This window comes from Macrosteles quadrilineatus, unplaced genomic scaffold, assembly GCF_028750875.1.
Source record: "Macrosteles quadrilineatus isolate MER2022 unplaced genomic scaffold, UCM_ALF_1.0 Scaffold_1__1_contigs__length_201487025, whole genome shotgun sequence".
NCBI classification, from domain to species: domain Eukaryota; kingdom Metazoa; phylum Arthropoda; class Insecta; order Hemiptera; family Cicadellidae; genus Macrosteles; species Macrosteles quadrilineatus.
In genome coordinates, this window is record NW_026542594.1 from 71,182,660 (window position 1) to 71,203,135 (window position 20,476).

The 20,476-nt window shown below is 32.4% G+C and overlaps 1 protein-coding gene across 5 annotated transcripts in view; it reads right to left on the reverse strand.

Annotated features, from left to right (window-relative positions):
* Nucleotides 1–20,476, reverse strand: part of LOC128983558 (UV-stimulated scaffold protein A-like) — a 157,174-nt gene that overhangs the window by 18,022 nt on the left and 118,676 nt on the right. For all 5 annotated transcript variants that reach the window (XM_054402873.1, XM_054402872.1, XM_054402874.1 and 2 more), the window contains 2 exons: nt 18,322–18,468; nt 11,267–11,397 (listed from right to left, as the gene is read on the reverse strand). In XM_054402873.1, the coding sequence (XP_054258848.1) occupies nt 11,267–11,397; nt 18,322–18,468 (278 nt within the window). The remainder of the gene's footprint in view (nt 1–11,266; nt 11,398–18,321; nt 18,469–20,476) is intronic.

Consider the following 20,476-nt stretch of genomic DNA (forward strand, 5'->3'; position numbering starts at 1 on the left):
GATCAAACTCCTTGGCTTGTGAGAACCAGGAAACAAGATAAAACATAACCTCAAGTAAACAAGCCCAAACGTTTGACATCAGTCCTGCTGAGCTAAGGTGTTGTGTGAAGATTTCGGCTGCTAGTGTACTTAATACAAGCAACCAACTTTTGAAAATAAATGTTGTGAATTGTGATTTTCAAGAGAGAAAACTGTGGACTTGGCTAATTTGAAATTCTATAGTTCAAAATCGTCATTTAAGTTTATTTACACAGCTTTACATTGTTTTATAGGTTAAAAATACATATGCAGCTTATTATTAACCGCGCCGAACTATCCGAATCCGAACCTCCCAATATCCGATCCGATCCGAACCGAGCCTCAACTATCCGGTCCGAATCCGATCCGAAATGAAATTTCACTATCCGCACACCTCTAATAAGTACAATAACTTTTGAACCGTAATTTTTACGGAAATGGGATTTGTACCTTTTTCCAAATATTTAAAGGACCATATGCAACCTACTTAACTTTCTTTGTATATTTACATTTACATTTGCTTACTCTTTGTGTTTTTACCTTGTCAACAAATGTCCACTTCGAAATAAAATACTCCTTAGTAAAATAACAAAACTTGGCCTTTTTATTTTTAGAAATTATATCACTATGTATTTAAAAGATCTAGGGATTCACAAAATATGTTACATAAATTTGGTGGGTTGCTAACTTTACTTATATGCTTAGATAATGTCCTCAACTTCAGTCGGTATTACAATATATTCATAACCTCAGAGCTTAGATAAGTGCTGGGAACTCTCTTTATTTTCCAATTATCCTTGCCAATCTTCTAATTTAGTAAACTTTTTATGGTAATAAAGTAATAGCCTTTGATTATATGCTTTAACAAATAATTTTATACCGAATTTGAATAGGATTGTTCCAAAACAAATGGATAAATTTAGTCTCTCAAGCACATGGTTTATGGCCTAATTTTAATATCTGCTTGTTTGTAATTTCACTGGCTATCTTATATACTAAAAAACTTTTGCAAAACTTACGACAACTAGCCTGACCTTACTACTGGACCGACTTACACGCGGTTGTTACCAAATGAAAGATATTTACCTGTAGATGTGCAGAGTCCCTTTATAAATTAAAATAGGCTCACAAATAAGCACAAAAATGGATTTGTAATTTTGAAAAAATTAACATGGGTCTTATGGGTTGCCATGGCGATGACGAAATAAAAACAAAATATAAACAGAAAATCAAAACAAATTAAAGACATTCCAATCACATGTTTTATTTACAGTGTGGGGTGAAAAGATCCATGGGTGAATAGAGAAGTCTGTACATTACATATTTTTTTGGTAGAGTTTTCGATCACGGGGCAGCCTATAGGAACCAATATAAAAAAAAAGTTTTAATAAACGTTTCTTATGGAGATTGTTTTAAGCTTACGGCAGCCATACTACTGGACCGATTTACACGCGGTTGGTACCAAATGAAAGGTAATTGTCTGTATATTTGCCCATTTTGCTTTGACTTCAGATATCACTGGTCTAAATGTTATAAAAACGGAAATTAAAATATCTATTGACAATTTAAAATGGGGTAACATTTTTAGTCTATTAAGAGTGAGATCTGGAGTTATTGGACCGATTTACATGCAGGTTGTGTTAAATGAAAGGTAATTAACTCTATATTTTCCCATGAGCATGAAAAGTTTACTATTCCTTTAGATCTTATATACTAAAAAACTTTTGCAAAACTTATGACTGCTAGCCAGCTAGCCTGACCATACTACTGGACCGAATTACACGCAGTTGGTACCAAATGAAAGATATTTTCCTGTAGATGTGCAGAATCCCTTTATAAATTAAAATAGGCTCAAAAATAAGCACAAAAAATGAATTTGAAATTTAAAAAAATAACATGGGCCTTATGGGTTGCTATGTTGGTGACGAAATAACAACAAAATATAAACAGAAAATCAAAACCGATAACAGAAATTCCAATCACATGTTTTATTTACAGTGTGGGTTGAAAATAGAGAAGTTTGCACAATACATACTTTTGGTCGAGTTTACAACCACGGGGTAAGCTCTTGTTGTTTACTAATTAAATTAATAAAATATGCAAGTCTTTACTTGAATAAATAGGTTTTATAAAGATTTTATCAGTTATGAGGTTGCTCGATCCACCTCAGAAGTACTGTTCACAAATTGTCCAACACCTAAATAGGCTAGTCTATAATAAATCAGATGTAGATTACCAAATTCAATTTTCATCTCTGAAAACCATTTCTTCTTGCCTGTTGACTGTATAATAAAAAGGATTATTCTCAATGGTTCCAGATCTTCTCCCTATTTGAAACAATTAAGACTATTTTGGTCCAACTTTCACTTTTTACTTGGGAATATTAATATTAAGACCACACAAATTTGTTGAAACTATACCCCAGGCTATTTCATGGCAGAAGAAGGAGGAAGTCCAGTTGTTAACACATGTTTTACAGCAACAATGCACTCAGGTCTTCTAGATCTATAAGTTCATTATTCACTTTTAATCACTCAGGTCAATTAATATTATATGAAATTTCATTTGTGTAAATTGGCTTTTTGAGATTTATTTAATCATCTATATATTTATTTTATTTTAGCTTGTGTTTGAAATAGATTATAAACATCATATATTTTAAATAGGCTGTTAGGCTTAATTAACTGGTATAGTTCGGCCGCTTAGAAAGCGACCTCCTCCAGCATTGGTTTAGCATTAGCGCGCAGGTCGTTTTCTAAGCAGCCGAACTATAGTAGGCTATTTATATATTATCTGTTGAGGACACTTATACTGAATCTATATATATACATACATATAGGCCTACTGAGAATTAATATGGACACTTTTATATGGGATTACATGAGGAGGTATCTGTTTATATTTTGGTAATAGGCTATCTTTATTGTTTATTTATATTCATAAATATATTCAAATTTATGAACTGTTGCACATAACATATCAACCTTAATCAAAACAGGCTTTTTTCCTAAAATCCGATTTTTTAAATTTTATGGGGTTTTCATGGGAAAATAACATAAGCTACAATGGCTTTGGAATCGTAATTTTTACGGAAATGGAATTTGTACCATTTTGTTCAGAATTTAAAGGACTATAATATACTAACTTTTTATTAAATGATTTGGGCCATTTTCTATCTGTAGCTTTGTACACATACACACAGACATCACTTCAAAAACCACTTTTTTGGGTTCAGAGGGACCCAAAATGGATATATCTACTCAAAACTCAAACTCGAAAGTTTTGACAAAAACAAAACTTTCTCCATATATTATGTATAGGGGGAGAAAGTAATAAATCGTAAAATAATTTGTAACATTATGCGAAGACCGTTTCATACAATACATACATAAAAACTTATACTTACAGACGCAAAAGAACAACGATGATAATATTTTGCACCTATCTATTTACTATGTTTTGTTAAGGAATATTTAAGTAAATCATAAGTTGTTTGTTACCATTTTTATTGAAATTTTCAGTGGGCGGAATTTAAATTTATTAACCGTTTTGATTTAAAATTACAACTTAAAAACAAAAAGTTACATTTTGATTACAAACGGTATCTAAAAGAACTAACAAAGCGAAAATATGGCCCGTCTAGGATCGGTCCTCATCCTCTCTGCTCGTGAGGATGAGTGTGAGGAATTGCTAAAACTATAAGTAGCATCCATTAAAATAACATGAGAAATTTACAACTTTTGACTTTTTCTGGTCAAATGTGGGAAAAGCCCATTTTTACCCCATAACCCCCTCCCCCTACCGTAAACCTTGTTCCCGTAGTCTGATCATGGTAGTTTACACGTTTCTACCAAATCTCATCAAAATCGGATAATTTCTTACTACGAGACCTACGGTAATGGCTTATTCCCTAGATGGGAAATTCACTAATAAAAGGCTGGGGTTTGGACCATTCCCTTCCAAAATGTTAAAAAATGCATTGATGTGGATAGATAAAAAAATGTTCCCTCTTAGTGATAATTTTTATCATTAAATGTCTATTATTGTATGTCTTGTTGCTACTTTGGGTCCACTAAAACCCAAACCCACATATAGAACACTTTTTACATGTTCATAGTCATTTATTTTAAAATTAAATGCCCGTCCATTGTTTGACATAAGTTTAAACCCTTCTTCTACTTCAGTTTCAAGGCGATGTGTGAACTTACAAATCCTATACTCAATAACAATTGCTTCTGTGCCTTTACTTTCAAGAGGTACCAATAAATTCCCTCCTTTATTAGAACTGACTTCTTTCTTGGATTCCACCATATACTTCATTCCTAAAGAGCAGACTATTCCTGCTACCAAATTGTGATACCATTCTTCAGTAGTTCTTATTGTCTCTCCACATTTTATTTTTGTCAACAAATCTTCGAACTGTCCTCTGAACTTGTCAAGCTGTTTGGAAAGAAGTAAGTTTATAAAAGGCTCATATTGTGAGCTGGTTACTGAGAGTTCTTTACAAACCCAGTGCCCAACACCAGATGCAAAAATACCTCTGATATCCATATTAGGGATTTTCATCTTCCAGATGGGTCTATCTGTCATTCTCTCAGGCGGAATTAAATCTAAATATCCAGCATGAACAAAGTGACTGTAGTAATCACTACTAACTCCTCTCATATAGATTGATTCTGTCATAACACTTCTGACTATTTCTTTACCTTCAATTAGAAGATGGAAATACTCTTGCATATAGTCGAGGAGGAAAGCTCTGTCGATCATACGGGTAAATTGTGTTGCAAAACTCCTTTGTAAATAATAATCATACTTCCCTTTCCAAGAGATGCATTTCATAACGGACAGAGGATTGAAGATTTCTTCTTCATGAATATTAATTCCTCCGTACCATTTTCTAAGGTGGTAAGGATTGAAGAAAAAGTCTACATTAGATAACAGCTCTCTTAAATCTTTTTGAGTAAATCCAAATGATTTGGAAAAAGGTTTGTCCAAAATAGTACAAACCTCTATAAAATGATAATCCGACAATCCTGTTGACACAACTGGAAAGTTTAAAGTCCCAGTTAATACAGCCCTGAAAAGATATTGGTTTTCTTTGAAAGCACTTTCAAAAAGAACTCTCAACATAATAATAATACTGTCAAAATCTCTATTTTTGTCACCAAACTCAAGATAAGCACTGATTAATGGAAAGTCATAATTATCTATAAGAATCACAACTTCTGAATGGAAATACCTATGGAGAAGCATACTTAAAAATTCAAAGCACGATACAAAATTTTCATCTTCAATGCTCCCAGTTATGTATTGAGCTAATCTAGCCTTCTCAGAAAAATCCAAAATATCGTTATCATCATCCAAAAAGTTTTTTAAAAAACCATAGCTTTTGTAAAGTTCTGATATTATATCTTGAAAACTGTCCTCAAAGTCTGAATAACTTTTACCTTTAACATCTTTTAAATCCACATGAATCACAGGGTGATTTCCCATATGACCAATTATGATGTCATTCATTGATGAAATCTTTAGAGGTTTCAAGTGCACAGTTTTATCATCAATGGTATAATTTCCACCCAAAAAAAATAATTTATTAATTTGCTCATTTGCTGGCATAATATTTCCATATCTGTCAACTTCAATGTCAAAAAACTGTTTAAGCATATTTAAATTCACACTTTTACCCCATTTTCTTGGTCGGATGATTTGGAAAACTTTATTCTCACTGTTTATAGTTTCATTGATAAAAAGAGTCTTATCAACAAAAATTCCATTGGTTACCAATGCTTTGAAATCTTCTACATCAACATTCCAGTCGAATGGGATGGTTCTTAGTTCACTCCCGAAACTAAAATAAACATTTAAATATAAAATAATGAGCCAAATACTTTGAAAAAACCGCATCACCATTTCATCTAATTTAATGTGTCTTTAATATCAAGTAAATAAAAGCATTTTAAGAAAATAAAACTGATTATCTAGATTTGATTGCATTTCTTATCATGAGTACAGACTTAACATCTGGCATCATTACATAACAATAGAACTGATGGCAACAAACAATTTCGACAGTTTGAATTATTACAGTGGATTCTATTATGATTGAGTATGACACGGTAGTCTTATAATAACTGCAATCTGCCAAAACAATATTTAGCAGGTAACTTTTATGGAGGGAGTTAACTAATTTAGAGTAATGTATCCTTTTCAGTGATGGCTTTTCCAATCTTTTTTAAGATATAAAAACGTAAAATTGAGGATGGGTGTAATCAAATTACTTAACACATTTGCTGTGATTGTGTTATGGCCGGCCACAGCCGGGTGTGGGACCAGCCAATTTGCGAGTGTGCATGGATGGGTGCGCGAAAAACTGTTTAAATTTAGTTTCATCCAATAGGAGAGGCAAATTATAGCATATACTGTGTTCCAGTCATTGGGGACGTAGTTCTACAAGAAACCAACAGATAGCAGCAATAAACAAAATTGCTAACATGCCCTCAGTATTGCCAAATGCAGAGGTTAAATACCTAGATACACCTACAAGAAATACTACAAAAAAGGCACCAAGTGAAAACTGCCACTGCACAAGTTTGTGGTTATATCTCTTTCTACAATGCTACACTTCACATTCGCAGGGCAGTGCAAGCCAACTACTGACACATTTATTTTTAGACGACCAGATCGCAGCTAATCCCAAGCGTCACACCCGAGGGCCAATGTGTTAAGGGAAATGCTATCAGAAGTGGTTGGATATTGCCCTCAGAAGATTGATATAAATGCAGTGGTGTCCAGGGATGTATTTAACTATTTGCCACCTCTATACTCAATTTCATGTTCACCGTGCAGTGCGGAGCGCTCGTATGCCATGTATTTCAAATGGGAGTTTCTGCACTGATAGCCGTCCACAAAACATCAACACCCGTGAACCACTACACTGCGCTACTTCATCACTGCATAAACCCTTTAAATTTCGTTTAGGTTTTTATTTGAGAATTGAGTTATTTATCACTTAAAAATACCCACCTACTTATTTAACTAAAAATATTTAAGAATGAAATTTATGAACCATTTTGTTATAACTAAGAAAATGAATATGATAATTTATGCACTAAACAAAACATTTTTGGAAAAAAATCAAACTACTAACATATTTTAATTGTTTTTACACAATACCTTACTTATATTTATTTTCATGATTGGATTTTTTATTCTTGTTTGGTCAGATTAACTCATCTTAATTGCCTTCTGTGATTCATTGCAACGGAACTACACGTATAAATAAACACACTTCTTCTATCAAACTGATTTTATCCAGCTTTATGTATATAAAATGTAGCAGATGTATTATTTATTAATAAAGGGCGAGCATTTTATTGGTCATAAAAAGTATTTGTCACTGGAATCATTAATGGATGTACGTAGCCTCTTAACTGAGGAGTGGCAGATAATTTTATAGGTTTTTTAATTCCTAACAACTTTGTAATTTACACTTACTTCATATCTCTTTTAGTTTTTGTGTAAATGACAAAAACAACTAATTTTCCTATATTAAATGCATGTTATTTGGGTTTGACGTGGTTTAGCACTAAATGAAATGGGGCCTTTAGTGTTAAACCCAAATAGCATGCATTTGATATAGGAAAATAAGGTTTTTTCTTATTTACACAAAAACTAAAAGAGATACGAAGTAAGTATAAATTACAAAGTTGTTAGGAATTAAAAAACCTATAAAATGATGTGCCACTTGACATATGTTGCTATTTGAAAATTTTGAACAATGAGCATTTGCAAATTTTTAAAAATAAATTTTTGGAAATTTTTATTATTTCAAAAATCCTTTACTTGTAGCATATCAAAGTAAAGCTAATTTCATAACGAGTAAGAAAATTCAACCGGAGAAGGGCTAAATGCATTGGTATAGGAAACACAGAGTATAAAAAAATATTGATTAAAAAAAACTGCCGCCATTTTGAAACAAAAAAAGATAATTAATTTCTGTTTTCGCCAAAACGTTTCTCTATTGAATACCTTTAAAATGGTGTATAACATGACATATGTTTACATTTGAAAAATCCGAGATTCAAACTAGTGACTGTCAGTTTTTGGCACACCCTGTTATGGGAAAACGTTTAAAATATTTTTACGTTATTCCTTGGGGTCGATGATTTAGCGGGAAATAATTTTATTTCATCCTTGTACGTTAAGCCGTTTTCCCGTAATCAATTTGAGACACCTCTTGTGGGACACCCTGTATAACTTAGCAAGCATTAGTAAGCATCATATAAAATAGCCAAATAGGGCCAGGAATGGTACAACCAACAACAAGGCTGGTGTTAGCAGAAGGAGTAGAAGGAGCAAAAAAACTAAAATACCCCTGCTGCAGCAAACCTGCAGACTAAGCGAATTTCCATCTACACATCTGGAATTCCACTAAATTATTCCCTTAAAATTGACAGATTTATTTCCTATTTAAATATCATTAATATTAATGAGTACTTAGGTTTGCTGCTACAGGGAAGAAAATAGGGGGTTTTTATTGAAATATTAATAGCTTAGTAAACAAAATTTCAAAATTTCATTAAAATATGTCCATAGACAAGCAAGCTTACAACACTGTATTTATTCTCCATAAGAATAACATGGTAATATTAAATTTACACTATTTTGCGATTTTTCCGTAAACGTTAGGCATGCAACAATGCTTCAATATACTAAATTATTTGTTTTTTTGAGCTCTACAAAATGGTTTAGAAAGAAATTGCAAAATTTTATGTTTTCAGGGTGAAAAATTAGAAAAACCCATTTTTACCCCATAAAACCCCCCATCAACCACTGTTCCCATAGTCCGATCATGCTGGTTCGCGAACTCGTTCGAATAAATGTAGGTTTACACGTTTATACCAAATTTAAATTTCATCAAAATCGGATCATTTTTGCTCGAGTTATCGCGCTAACGGACACACATATATATATATATATATATGAATTTGAACGGATGGTGTTTTTGGCCTCTGGGGACCTCAAAACGAAAAACTAAATCGGTCCCGGGTCCAGGTCTTACCTTGAGACCTACGGTAATAGCTTATTCCCTATATGGGAAATTCGCTAAAACTAGTCTCAGGGGCTTTTTGGCTTCTACCTAGGTGATACTACTAGTCAAGCAATTAATAGATGAAACACTCATCTTAATTCAGTATATTAAGTTAGGCCCAGACAAAATCTAGCAACGGATGAATGAGCTAACAACTAACGTGGAAATATGTCGCGTTAGTTAAGTAGTAACAGATAAGAATAAGAATAAGAATAAGAATAAGAAATATTTATTTCCATTGATCTTTATAAAAGAAATAGGACACGTCATTGTTATACATAGTTACAAGGTGATTCAGTATTTACAGTACAAAATATCTAAATCTAAATAGCCACTTACATGAAAAAAAAGCTTTATTTCAACTTACTCTTCAAAATCTAATATTTATTTCACAACTTAAAAAATCATCAATTTTGTAAAAGGGATTTTTAACAATCCAGTCATACAGTTTATTTTTAAAAATACTGTAAGAAACTAATTTTGCTTCTTCAGGCAGCTTATTAAAAAACATTATACAATTTAATTTATGTGAATGTTTGGTTTTTGCCAATCTGTGCTGCAATATATCTATTTCATCCCTACCTCTTGTATAGTGATTGTGTACGTCTTTTCGGAAAGAGAATTGATCTAAGTTTGACTTTGTATATATTAGAATTTGGAATATATAAAGATTTACTATGGTTGGTATCCTGAAATTAATGAAAAGAGGTTTACAATGTGTATCTGAGCATTCTCCAGCAATGCTTCGAACCGCCTTTTTCTGGAGTAAAAAGAGGTCGTTAATATGTGGAGAGTGGCCCCACAAAATAAGACCATATAGTATGTGCGATTGAAAGAGTCCAAAATACGCCAATCTTAAATATTCTTGACTAACAAAATCTTAAGTTTCTACAGCAAGCACCTCACTCTTGAAATTTTGTTACAAACAGATTTTATGTGTGATGACCAATTTAATTTTGAATCCAAATTAAATCCTAAAAGTTTAACTGATTCAAATTTTACCTCTGTTTTAAGACTGATTGTTATATATTGTGATTTGTCAGAATTACAAGATAGTCTGTTTGCAGAAAACCAATCATATGCTCTATGTTCAGCCTCTTGACTAATTAAGCGCAGGGTTGTTAAATTAGAATGGTTAGCGAGTAAAGTTGTATCATCCGCATATATAACAGATTGTGTATTTATATTTATAGGAAGATCATTAATGTAGACGTTAAAGAAAAATGGCCCTAGTACAGAGCCCTGAGGAACACCGGTTTCAACTTTTTCAGTTTTAGAACATTTATTTTTAATTGATACCAATTGAAGTCTATTACATAAATACGAAGAAATTAGAAGCATGGCATCATTAGTGATGCCATAAAAACGTAGTTTGTTAGTTAGGATATCAAAAGGAACCGTGTCAAAAGCTTTACTTAAATCACATAAAACTAATGACACAGATTCCTTCTTTTCTAAAGTTTCGAGAGAATGGTCAACTAAAGTGAGAATTGCTGAGGTTGTGGATTTACCTCGACGAAAGCCGAATTGGGAGTTTGACAATAGGTTCAAAGTAATTATTTAATTGATTATACATTATTGCTTCAAATATTTTGGAAAAAATAGGAACAAGTGAAATAGGCCGATAATTTTGAACCATTTTTTTTACCATTTTTTTATCACCTTTTTTGAATATTGGGATTACTTTCGATATTTTGAGGGATGGAGAAAAATATCCCTCCCTCATACAGGTATTCAATATAAAAGCAAGAGGGTAGCTAATAAAACCTATAGTCTTTTTCAAAATATTATTAGAAATCCAATAATAATCCATTGATTTAGAATTTGTTAATTTAGCAACAACTTTAATTATATCCGATGATGAGACCTCTGACCAAGAAAATGTTGTATTTGTTGAGTTGTTTCCTAAAAAATCTTCTGCTTTGTAAGGGCTTTGTGGTATTACTTTACTTTATTCTTTTATTGAATCTAAAAATATGAATTCATTTCATCTGGGTCAAGTATGGCATGATAGATAGGAATGGACCTACAGTAATAGTTTATTTCCTAAATGGGAAATTCACTTAAATGTATTAATATCTCTAAAATTAGAAATAAGGTTCTATAAAAATAAAAATCAATTCTCAGGTTACACTGATAATGCAAATATAGACTTACTTTTTGAAGATTTTATTTTCCAAACGCTTTTTGGCTGAATTTTCAGTTTCCTTCAAATCAGTGAGTCCCGTTAGTTTCTTCTTCTTTCTCTTTCCTTTTTCAGGCATTTTCAAGTCAATTCCTGTTGCTCTCTGGAAAATAACGCCGAGGTATGTTTAACCAATTGCTAACAGATAACAATAAGTTTCAATAACCACATGCTGCACAAGGGCATTAACACTTTGTTAACACTTTGAAAATTTGTAAGTTTAGTAGAATTCAATTCATTATTTCTTTATTCATTAAACCTTTCAAGTAGCTTACATGAATAGTGTCATTCTCTTACATGTTTTTACATTAAAATGGTCTTACATTCTATAAATACAAAATTCTTAAAATCTAACAAAAGTTTACACAAATAAAAAATTAACGCTCCTTCTAAAATTCTACAGTTCATCAAGGGAATACAATATACCTTGATGATGAAAAATGTTTTAAGACCTCTCTTAAATCCCACCATGATTTTGCTGATTTGATTTCATTTGGAATTTTGATTTAAAATTTAGAGCCGGTATAACTTGGTTTTTTACTGCAAAAATTCTAATCTGTGGCGATTTAAAGCAATGTTGGTTTCGTTTCTGGTATTGTAGTGGTGGTGTTCACAAGTTTACTTAAAATGGTTTAAAATACCTGCATACAGTAATCCTTTGTTGCTGATTTAGGCAACTAGTTTCGGTTCTTGTTTAGAACCATCTTCAGGCCTCAAGGTGTCAAGTGATCACTTCATTCGAAGGTCGTTAACAGAGTTCAATAAATAAAACATATACAAAACACGATACACGGAACGGACACACATTACAAAAAACACGAAAAACACGAAGGGACATTGACAATCGATCGTGACCGGGCTGAGGTAAAGTCTAGACTGGTGGTCTAGTGACTTTGACCACCAGTCTAGACTTTACCTCAGCCCGGTCACGATCGATTGTCAATGTCCCTTCGTGTTTTTCGTGTTTTTTGTAATGTGTGTCCGTTCCGTGTATCGTGTTTTGTATATGTTTTATTTATTGAACTCTGTTAACGACCTTCGAATGAAGTGATCACTTGACACCTTGAGGCCTGAAGATGGTTCTAAACAAGAACCGAAACTAGTTGCCTAAATCAGCAACAAAGGATTACTATATGCAGGTATTTTAAACCATTTTAAGTATAATACAGTAATCCGGAGGCTAAACAACTATTTTTAAAATGAAGTTCACAAGTTAACGCCAATTGAGAAAATCTGTTTTTAGCAGATAGAACTGTTTCATAGATGTACAGTCCATGTTCTGTCATTATTTTTAATGATCTAAAATGCTCTTTTGAAGCTCTGGAGTCAAGGTACAAAATAATTCTTATAGCTCTTTTTTGTAATTTTATGATTGTTTCTAAATTATTGATAGATGTAGCACCATACGGAAGTATTCCAAAAGAAATAACAGAATGTATGTACAAAAAGTATATTGATTGTAGTGTTACTTGATCGAAAATATTTTTTTATCTAGTCAATGCAAATAGACCAGATACAGTTTTTTTTTATTACTTTTTTGCGTGAGAATTCCAAGTTAAATTTTGATCAATTTCAAAGCCTAAGAATTTCATATTTTCTAATTCTTGAATGGGTTTCTGATTGATTTCTAGTGAAGGATTAATTTAAAGTCTTGTCTGACGGGTCTCAAAATTTATGGACTTTGTTTTATCTGGATTCAAAAGTAACTGATTGTTTCGAAAAAATTTTTAAAGTATATCGAGATTAGCATTAACTGTCTTTTCAATTTTCTCTTCAGAATTAGCGGTAACTGTAAGATTTGCATCGTCTGCATACAGGTAAAGTTTGATAAATTTAGTCAGCCCTCCTAGATTTGCAACATAGCAAACAAATAGGAGGGGACCCAAGATGCACCATGTTTAATAGTTCTAATTTTTTACTTATGAGTAATTTTCATTCGATTATTAAATTGGATAGTTTCTACACATTTGTTTCTATTGCAAATGTATGATTAGAGCCAATGAAGAGATTTATTTTTTATTCCAATGCTAGACAATTTATTTAAAAGCAGATTGTGGTTTATAGAGTCAAATGCCTTGGTTAATTCCATGAAAATACCAAGAGCCTTTTGTTTTGCATCTAAACAATCAATAACTGACTCTATAAACTCTGTAGCAACTGTCACAACTGACCTACCACTTCAAAATCCATGTTGACAGTCCTCAAAAAGGTGATTACTTTCCAGGAAGTTATATAAACGATTGTACATGGCATTCTCAAATATTTTGGACATGACCGGAAGCAGTGCAATTGGACGGTAGTTTGATATTTCATATCTATCTCCTTTTTTTAATAATGGAATTAATTTTGAAATGTTTAATTTATTAGGAAAAATGCCTGATATAAAGGAAGAATTTTTCTAAATGAGCTATAGATTTTCTGAGGGGTAATTTTGCTTTTTGATGAGCACCACAGGGACCTTAACATAGCCGGTGCTAAATGAGTTTTTAAGATTATTATTTCGTCAATTTCTTTCTCATCAACAGGTCTACAATGAAAACCCGGAATAATTATATGATCCGACTCATCTACTTTAACACCGTCCTTAACATTCCCAACAAGAGAATCCATGTTAGGGACAATGTTTGTGTCAACCAAATCAGTAAAATAACATTGATTTGATTTAGGGGTCTGCGGTGCACCGAAAAAGTCGGTACGGTACGGTACAAGCTTAATTACCGTCATCGGTTCGGTACAGCATTTTACACACAAATTCGGTTCAGTACAGCCTAATTATAATAATAAATTACTTTAAGTTTACTATCGTAGTCAACGACAGTTGGTTCCGAGCACATAAAAGTCTTATCAGATGTTTGTTTACGATCTTCATAATTTATTACTAGGGTGATGATGCAATAAAAACCCCATTATCAGTTGCAAATCCATTAACATTTTATCACGACAATCATTGTTGTATTCAAGTACTTCCAAGAACTGTTGAGTTTTATCACTTTATTTCTTTACGACTTTCTCCAATTCTATTTTATCATAAAAATAATAGTTTTATGATGACGATGACTGTTAGTTAAATGTTATCTCTAACTCAAGTCAGTATTTTCGTGGATATTCAATTTGCCGCTGGCCATTGCCTACTGCCATAAAACTGTTTATGGCTACACATTAAACTTGTAACTAATCTACAATCTTATTTTAAAAGTTAAAATATTTGTTATAGATATTTTATCTTTCTATTGACAACCCACAAGCATAGTTGTTGTTGTTTGCATAATTTTTGTTTTCGTTTTTCAAGCCTACTCGGTCTCAAATTATGTCATTACATGTTCTGTATCTTGTCTTTTATTGTTAGATGTGGCTGTTTAAGGCTTAAAATGTTTTTTAGTTTCCTATATTTTTGTGTTGTGTTGAAGGTACTTTATGCAATCTAAATCTTATGAACTAGATAGTGATTTTGCCACCCTCATTGTAACCTAATCAATTTATATATAGGCCCTCCTAAATAATTAGGTCTAGGCCTGGGTCTTTTGATTCTTTGGAAGAGCTTTAAAATATACTAAGAAATTGGGTTGAGCCTAAGATAAACTAATGATTGATTTGATTGATATTGTGGATGTTAACTTTATAAATGAAAAGGCAATAATCTTACTCTGTGATAATCCAAATTTAAGTTTCAGAAAAAAACTTTTCAAGAGTTGTATCCATCTTATAGTTTTGAAGCTGATACAAAAATATGCTCTTTGCCATTACTTCATCATAACCTCTAGTGAACAGCTGAAAACTACACTGTCATCGTACTGAATGCTTTTAGGCCTATATGTTAAAAAAAAATTTTAAAACAACTAGACATTGTGTTGGTTGGAAATAATTGACCAGTTGTGTTAAATTATCTTGTCAATAAATGTTTCAAACATGTTTGTTCCTAAAAACTCTTATCATATTTTTAAAACCACTTTTATCATGGCTATTCAAAGTATCTCAGAGTAAAATAGGTAAAGCCTTTATCTAAACTGTGATTTTTCTTGACACAATCCTCGTAGTAGTAAAAGGTTTTGTTTTAATAATGTGTTAGTAATTGTTGTTAGAAAACCATGAATGTAGGATACTATCCATTTTCATAGTTATGTCAATGTATTAAAGTTAAAAATAATGGTTTAAATACAGTTCTGAGCAGAAAACCGCAAAAATACGGGTAGCCGCGTACTGTACCGATTTTGTACCGAGAACCGAGGTACAAAATATTGTACCGTACCGAACCGTACCGACCTTAAATTTTCTGTACCGCAGACCCCTATTGATTATTAATGTGAACACTAGTAATTTGGTTATCTGCTTTTGCCTTACCGACTTCAGAGTTAATAATTTGCCAGCTGGTTTTGTTTGTGTTACTTGAGTTGTTTATTTTATTTTGATAATATAGTTTTTTTGCAGCTGTAACTTTATTTCTAAACATTTTATTCTTCTGTCTTAGTTGTTTGTACATAGTTTTGCTTTTTAAGATTCTAGCATTATTAGCAAACTCAATAATTGATTGTTTTTCAATCTTTAGCTCTTCAGTAAACCACCTTCTATGTCTATATTTTCTACTATAATATAGACATAATTTCTATAATTCTATAATTTCTTAGGAAAACACAACTCAAAATAATACATAAAAGTTTGATGAAACACATCATACTTTGACTCCACAGGAACAAAAAATACATCAAGAAAAGTTTCAGGGCTAAGTGCTTCAATAAAGTGAATAAAGTGATCTATATTTTTAGTGCTAAAGTTCCTAGAGTATTCAAGATACACAGCATTATCACGACTATCATTTTTACTATTTATTACAAAAAGTTGACCATCATGGTCTGGCAGCTGAGTATTGAATCCGATTACATAGGCAGTGTTGGGAAGTAGCGACGCTACAGTAGCGCGCTACTTTTTTTGTAGCGTTAGCTGTAGCTACGCTACTTTTAAGATTTTGTAGCTTTAGCTGTAGCTAGCTACATTTTTTAAGTAGTTGTAGCGGAATTTTAGCTACTTTTCTCGCTACATTAACATTGTTTGAGATAGTGATTTTTATCATAACCTCAACCTTACGTGAAACAACCTCTTTCAAACTGAGATTTTCAAAAAAATTGGGCCTACTTTCTTGGCTTCATACAGCTGGTTGCAGCCGTTTCATCCCCTATTACAACGTTGTGTGGACATGGAGGCCATTAAATAAGTGTTATCCACATTTTTGGCTCTCATTTCCTTAATTTACTTACTCTATGATTACTGTCAGATAAAATAAAATCGCTAGATGCAGACGACGTTTAAACGTTACCGGTGACAAGAGAAGCTATTGAATGCTTGCAAGTGATTGACAGGGAAATTAGTAATCAATTTAGTTTCTTTATTATATCGATAGTGTTTCAACTTGGGTTTTAATGGAAACCAACACTAAACCTTGAGAAAGCTTGTCTATCAACCTTTGCTTCAGCTGTTGATTGTGGTTCATCATCACAAGCCCTTCCTTGGTTAGATTACGAATATTTTTCAAAGGTTTACTAAATTAACAAAGAGCAAATTGACTTTATGAGATTTAAAAAATGCCTGGACTACATGATAATTGTAATGAAAAAAATCTCCATATAACATGAAACTTACATTGAAAAAATAGCATAGTTTGCTCCTGCTAACAGCTCTTGTTGTATAGGACTATTCCTAGGCTATGCTATGGTGTATTAGGAATATATCTGTTTAGTCCTTGCAAGAACAAGCCTACTATAGCCAACTTGTTACATAGCAAAGTAGGCCTACATGTTATTTTTACTTTACAAATTTCAACATGTTTAAATTAAAAGACAATTTCAGGATAAGTTGCTGAATACTGTTTTCTGTACCAACTAGGTTGAAGCACAATTTGCCCTATGCATAATGACAATAAAGGACGATTTATTGACATTGAAAAGTGTTATTCATAGAACAAGTAACTTATCACTATGGTTAAAAGCTATAGCAATGTAGTTTTTAACATTAAAAGAAAAGAAAGGCAATAAACTCCAATTTCAGTAGGCTATAGGCTCTGCAACACAAAAAAGTATTTTTAAATAACCGTTTTACAGTTTTATTGGTCTTAATTGTTGATATAAGACATCTATAAATGAATCTATATTAAAGAAATAAAATGAGCTTTAAAAATATAGTTTGGTTGTATGTCCTTTGAACTTAATGAAATTTACATATATAAGATGCTTAAAAATAATGCAATATTTAAAAATAAGTACTAAATATGATGGGACACCCAACTATTTGGTTCTGTTGTTGTAACGTTAGGTTTATAATGCCAACAAATTATATACAATCTAGGAATAATTTGTTTTCCAAGTAATGTTAGATACAATACTGACATTTTTTATTTGAATGTTTGTTTAATAAAAATGTAATTGCAATTAATTTTACATTTACCTAATGTGCATGGAATAAAAAGTAACGTCTTTGAAAAAGTAGCTAAAATTGTAGCTGTAGTTACATTTCATTGTAGCTGTAGTTGTAGCTAGCTACTTTTTCGGAACTGTAGCTAAGCTACTTTTTTGGAAATGTAGAAGTAGTTGTAGCTAGCTACATTTTAAAAGTAGCTTCCCCAACACTGGAAATAGGCATCATTTATATTGGTAAAAATATTATCTATGGTGCTTTTTGTTGTTTCAGTAATTCTTGTAGGAACATTAAAAACTGACTGGAAACCATTGGCAAGAACAATATTGTTAAGTTTATTTATATTACCATCCTCAAAATTCGTCATGTTGATATTAATATCACCCATAATAATATGTGTTGGTATTTTTGAGAAAGTATTCCCAACAAAATATTTATTTTACCAATAAATTATATTTCAGTTTTTTTAATGAGATTTCTATATAGGCCAACTAACAGAAATTTAGATTTTTTGGCCCGTAGTATCTTTTGAAATTCTACTAAACAACATTCAAATGTTGTTTCAGATAATAGAATCTGCATCACTTTAGTAAGGGTCAATAAAATGTTTGTTCAGTTTACTAACCTTAATGTCAGCTAAAAGTTTAGGATTTTGCCAATCCGGCTTTTCCTGTTGTTTTTTCTCTCTCAATTCCTGGATTCTAACAGCATCTTTAGGATTGATGCAGTTTCCTTTCTCATCCCGTGGCACAATTTCACCATGAAATGGACACTAAAACATATTTCTTACAGTTTTTTTTTGTTTTTTGTAGTAAAGCATACATAGTTAGCTAAAACTATATATTTTTGTCAAAAATATAACTTGGGTTTATATGGATCTTGTTTAAATAGATCCTGGAAGTACAAAGTATTCAGGAGTTTATTGGTACAAAATACAACAAAAATTGAGAATATAACTTTTTCCTACAGTTACCTAACAATGTACATGTTCTCTCACTGATTTGAGAAAGCAAAGTGGCCAATTCACTCATCAGTGAGACAATGTTAACATTGTCTCACTCTAATTACTTTGTCTCACTCCAGATTTGCAACGTGAAGGCACGAAATAGTGAGCGCGTAACATGCAGGCAACGTCGTATGCGCGCAAAATATGTTGGCAGCACTGGCTGTAAATCAGCTGGTCAGCTGTTGTACTGTTGTACTTGTCACTTCACATTAACTATTATATTAAAAGTTCACTTCTGTGTAAAAATAGGTTATGTTTCTTCACAAATTTATTTGTTTTATGGTAACTGTAGGAAAAGTATAATGTGCAACTCGAGTTCAAAGTACAATTGCCTCACTCGAGAAACGATTCCTCACTCGCCTACGGCTCGTGAGTAAGGGTTTCTCTCGAGTGAGTCAATTGCTCACTTTTCTCACTAGTTGCACAAATAACTATTTCTTATACACCTAGTTTGTGAGATATTTGCCATTTGGTTTTTTTGCATTGAAAATTTATCTATAGCTATTTAAGACATCTTTATGAAACTTGGTTTATAACTTTAACAAGTCATACTGTATTTACAAAAGAATAGTCATTGTAAAATGGCCCCCATTTTAAATTTTATAACATAATTAAATTACAAAATACCCCCGCCGCAGCAAACCTGCCGACTAAGCGAATTTCCATTTGTCTGAATTGATTTTCTATCAAATCTATTTAAATAACATTAGGTTTAACGACTACCTAGGTTTGCTACGAGGAAACTCATAAAGTGTAGTTTTTAGGTTACTTATATGCTAACCCCGTACGAAGGACGGGTGCTCTGCTAGTAAAATAATAATTTTATGATATGGTTTTGTTATGGCAAAATATACATTTTATAAATATTTAAATTTATCACATATGGAATTCTAATAGGGACGTGTAATCTTTAAAATATTTTACAATTTAGAATCCAATCAAATGGATTAATTGAAACCGTTTATGGTTTTATTTGAAAACTTAGGTTATTCATAGCAAGTATCATTGACAACCGCAATTTTAAGGATATAAAGTATAGATTGATTTTATACACGGTGTCTAGTTTATTTCCATTATAAAATTCAAGACTAATTCCAGACTTTTCAAGACTAATTCCAGATTTTTCAAGACCAGTTTTTTTCAACAATTAGTGGGTTTTGATACCAAAATGTATTGATTCTCGATTCTTGATACCGATACCAATTTTTATAGCTTAACCAAATTTTCTAAATAATACTACACCAACCCCTGTCTTTGTCATAAAGTAGTATTACGATAATGTGGTGTTTTCAAGTAAAGAAATAATGCAGCAATAAAAAATTCTAACTAGCAAATTTGTTTTTTTTTATCATGAAATCTTCCGCGTACCGTACGTTTAGACATCATCACTGACTGCAGCGGTTACAGAAACGTGATCGTCGTCGTCCGCGATCACGGCAAAATCATGAACATTTCCCGCGGCTGTTTAGACATCACCGTCATCTCCCGCGGTCACGGAAACGTTATCGTCGACGTCCGCAATCACGGTAAAATCATTAGCATTTCCCGCGGCCGTGTAGACATCATCGACGTCTCCCGCGGTCACGGAAATGTCATCGTCATCTCCCGCGGTCGCGGTAACGTCATCGTCGTCGTCCGCGATCGCGAAAAAATCATGAACATTTCCCGCGGCCGAGCAGATATCATCGTCGTCTCCCGCGGTCACGGAAACGTCATCGTCATCTCCCGCGGTCACGGAAACGTCATCGTCATCTCCCGCGATTGCGACAAAATC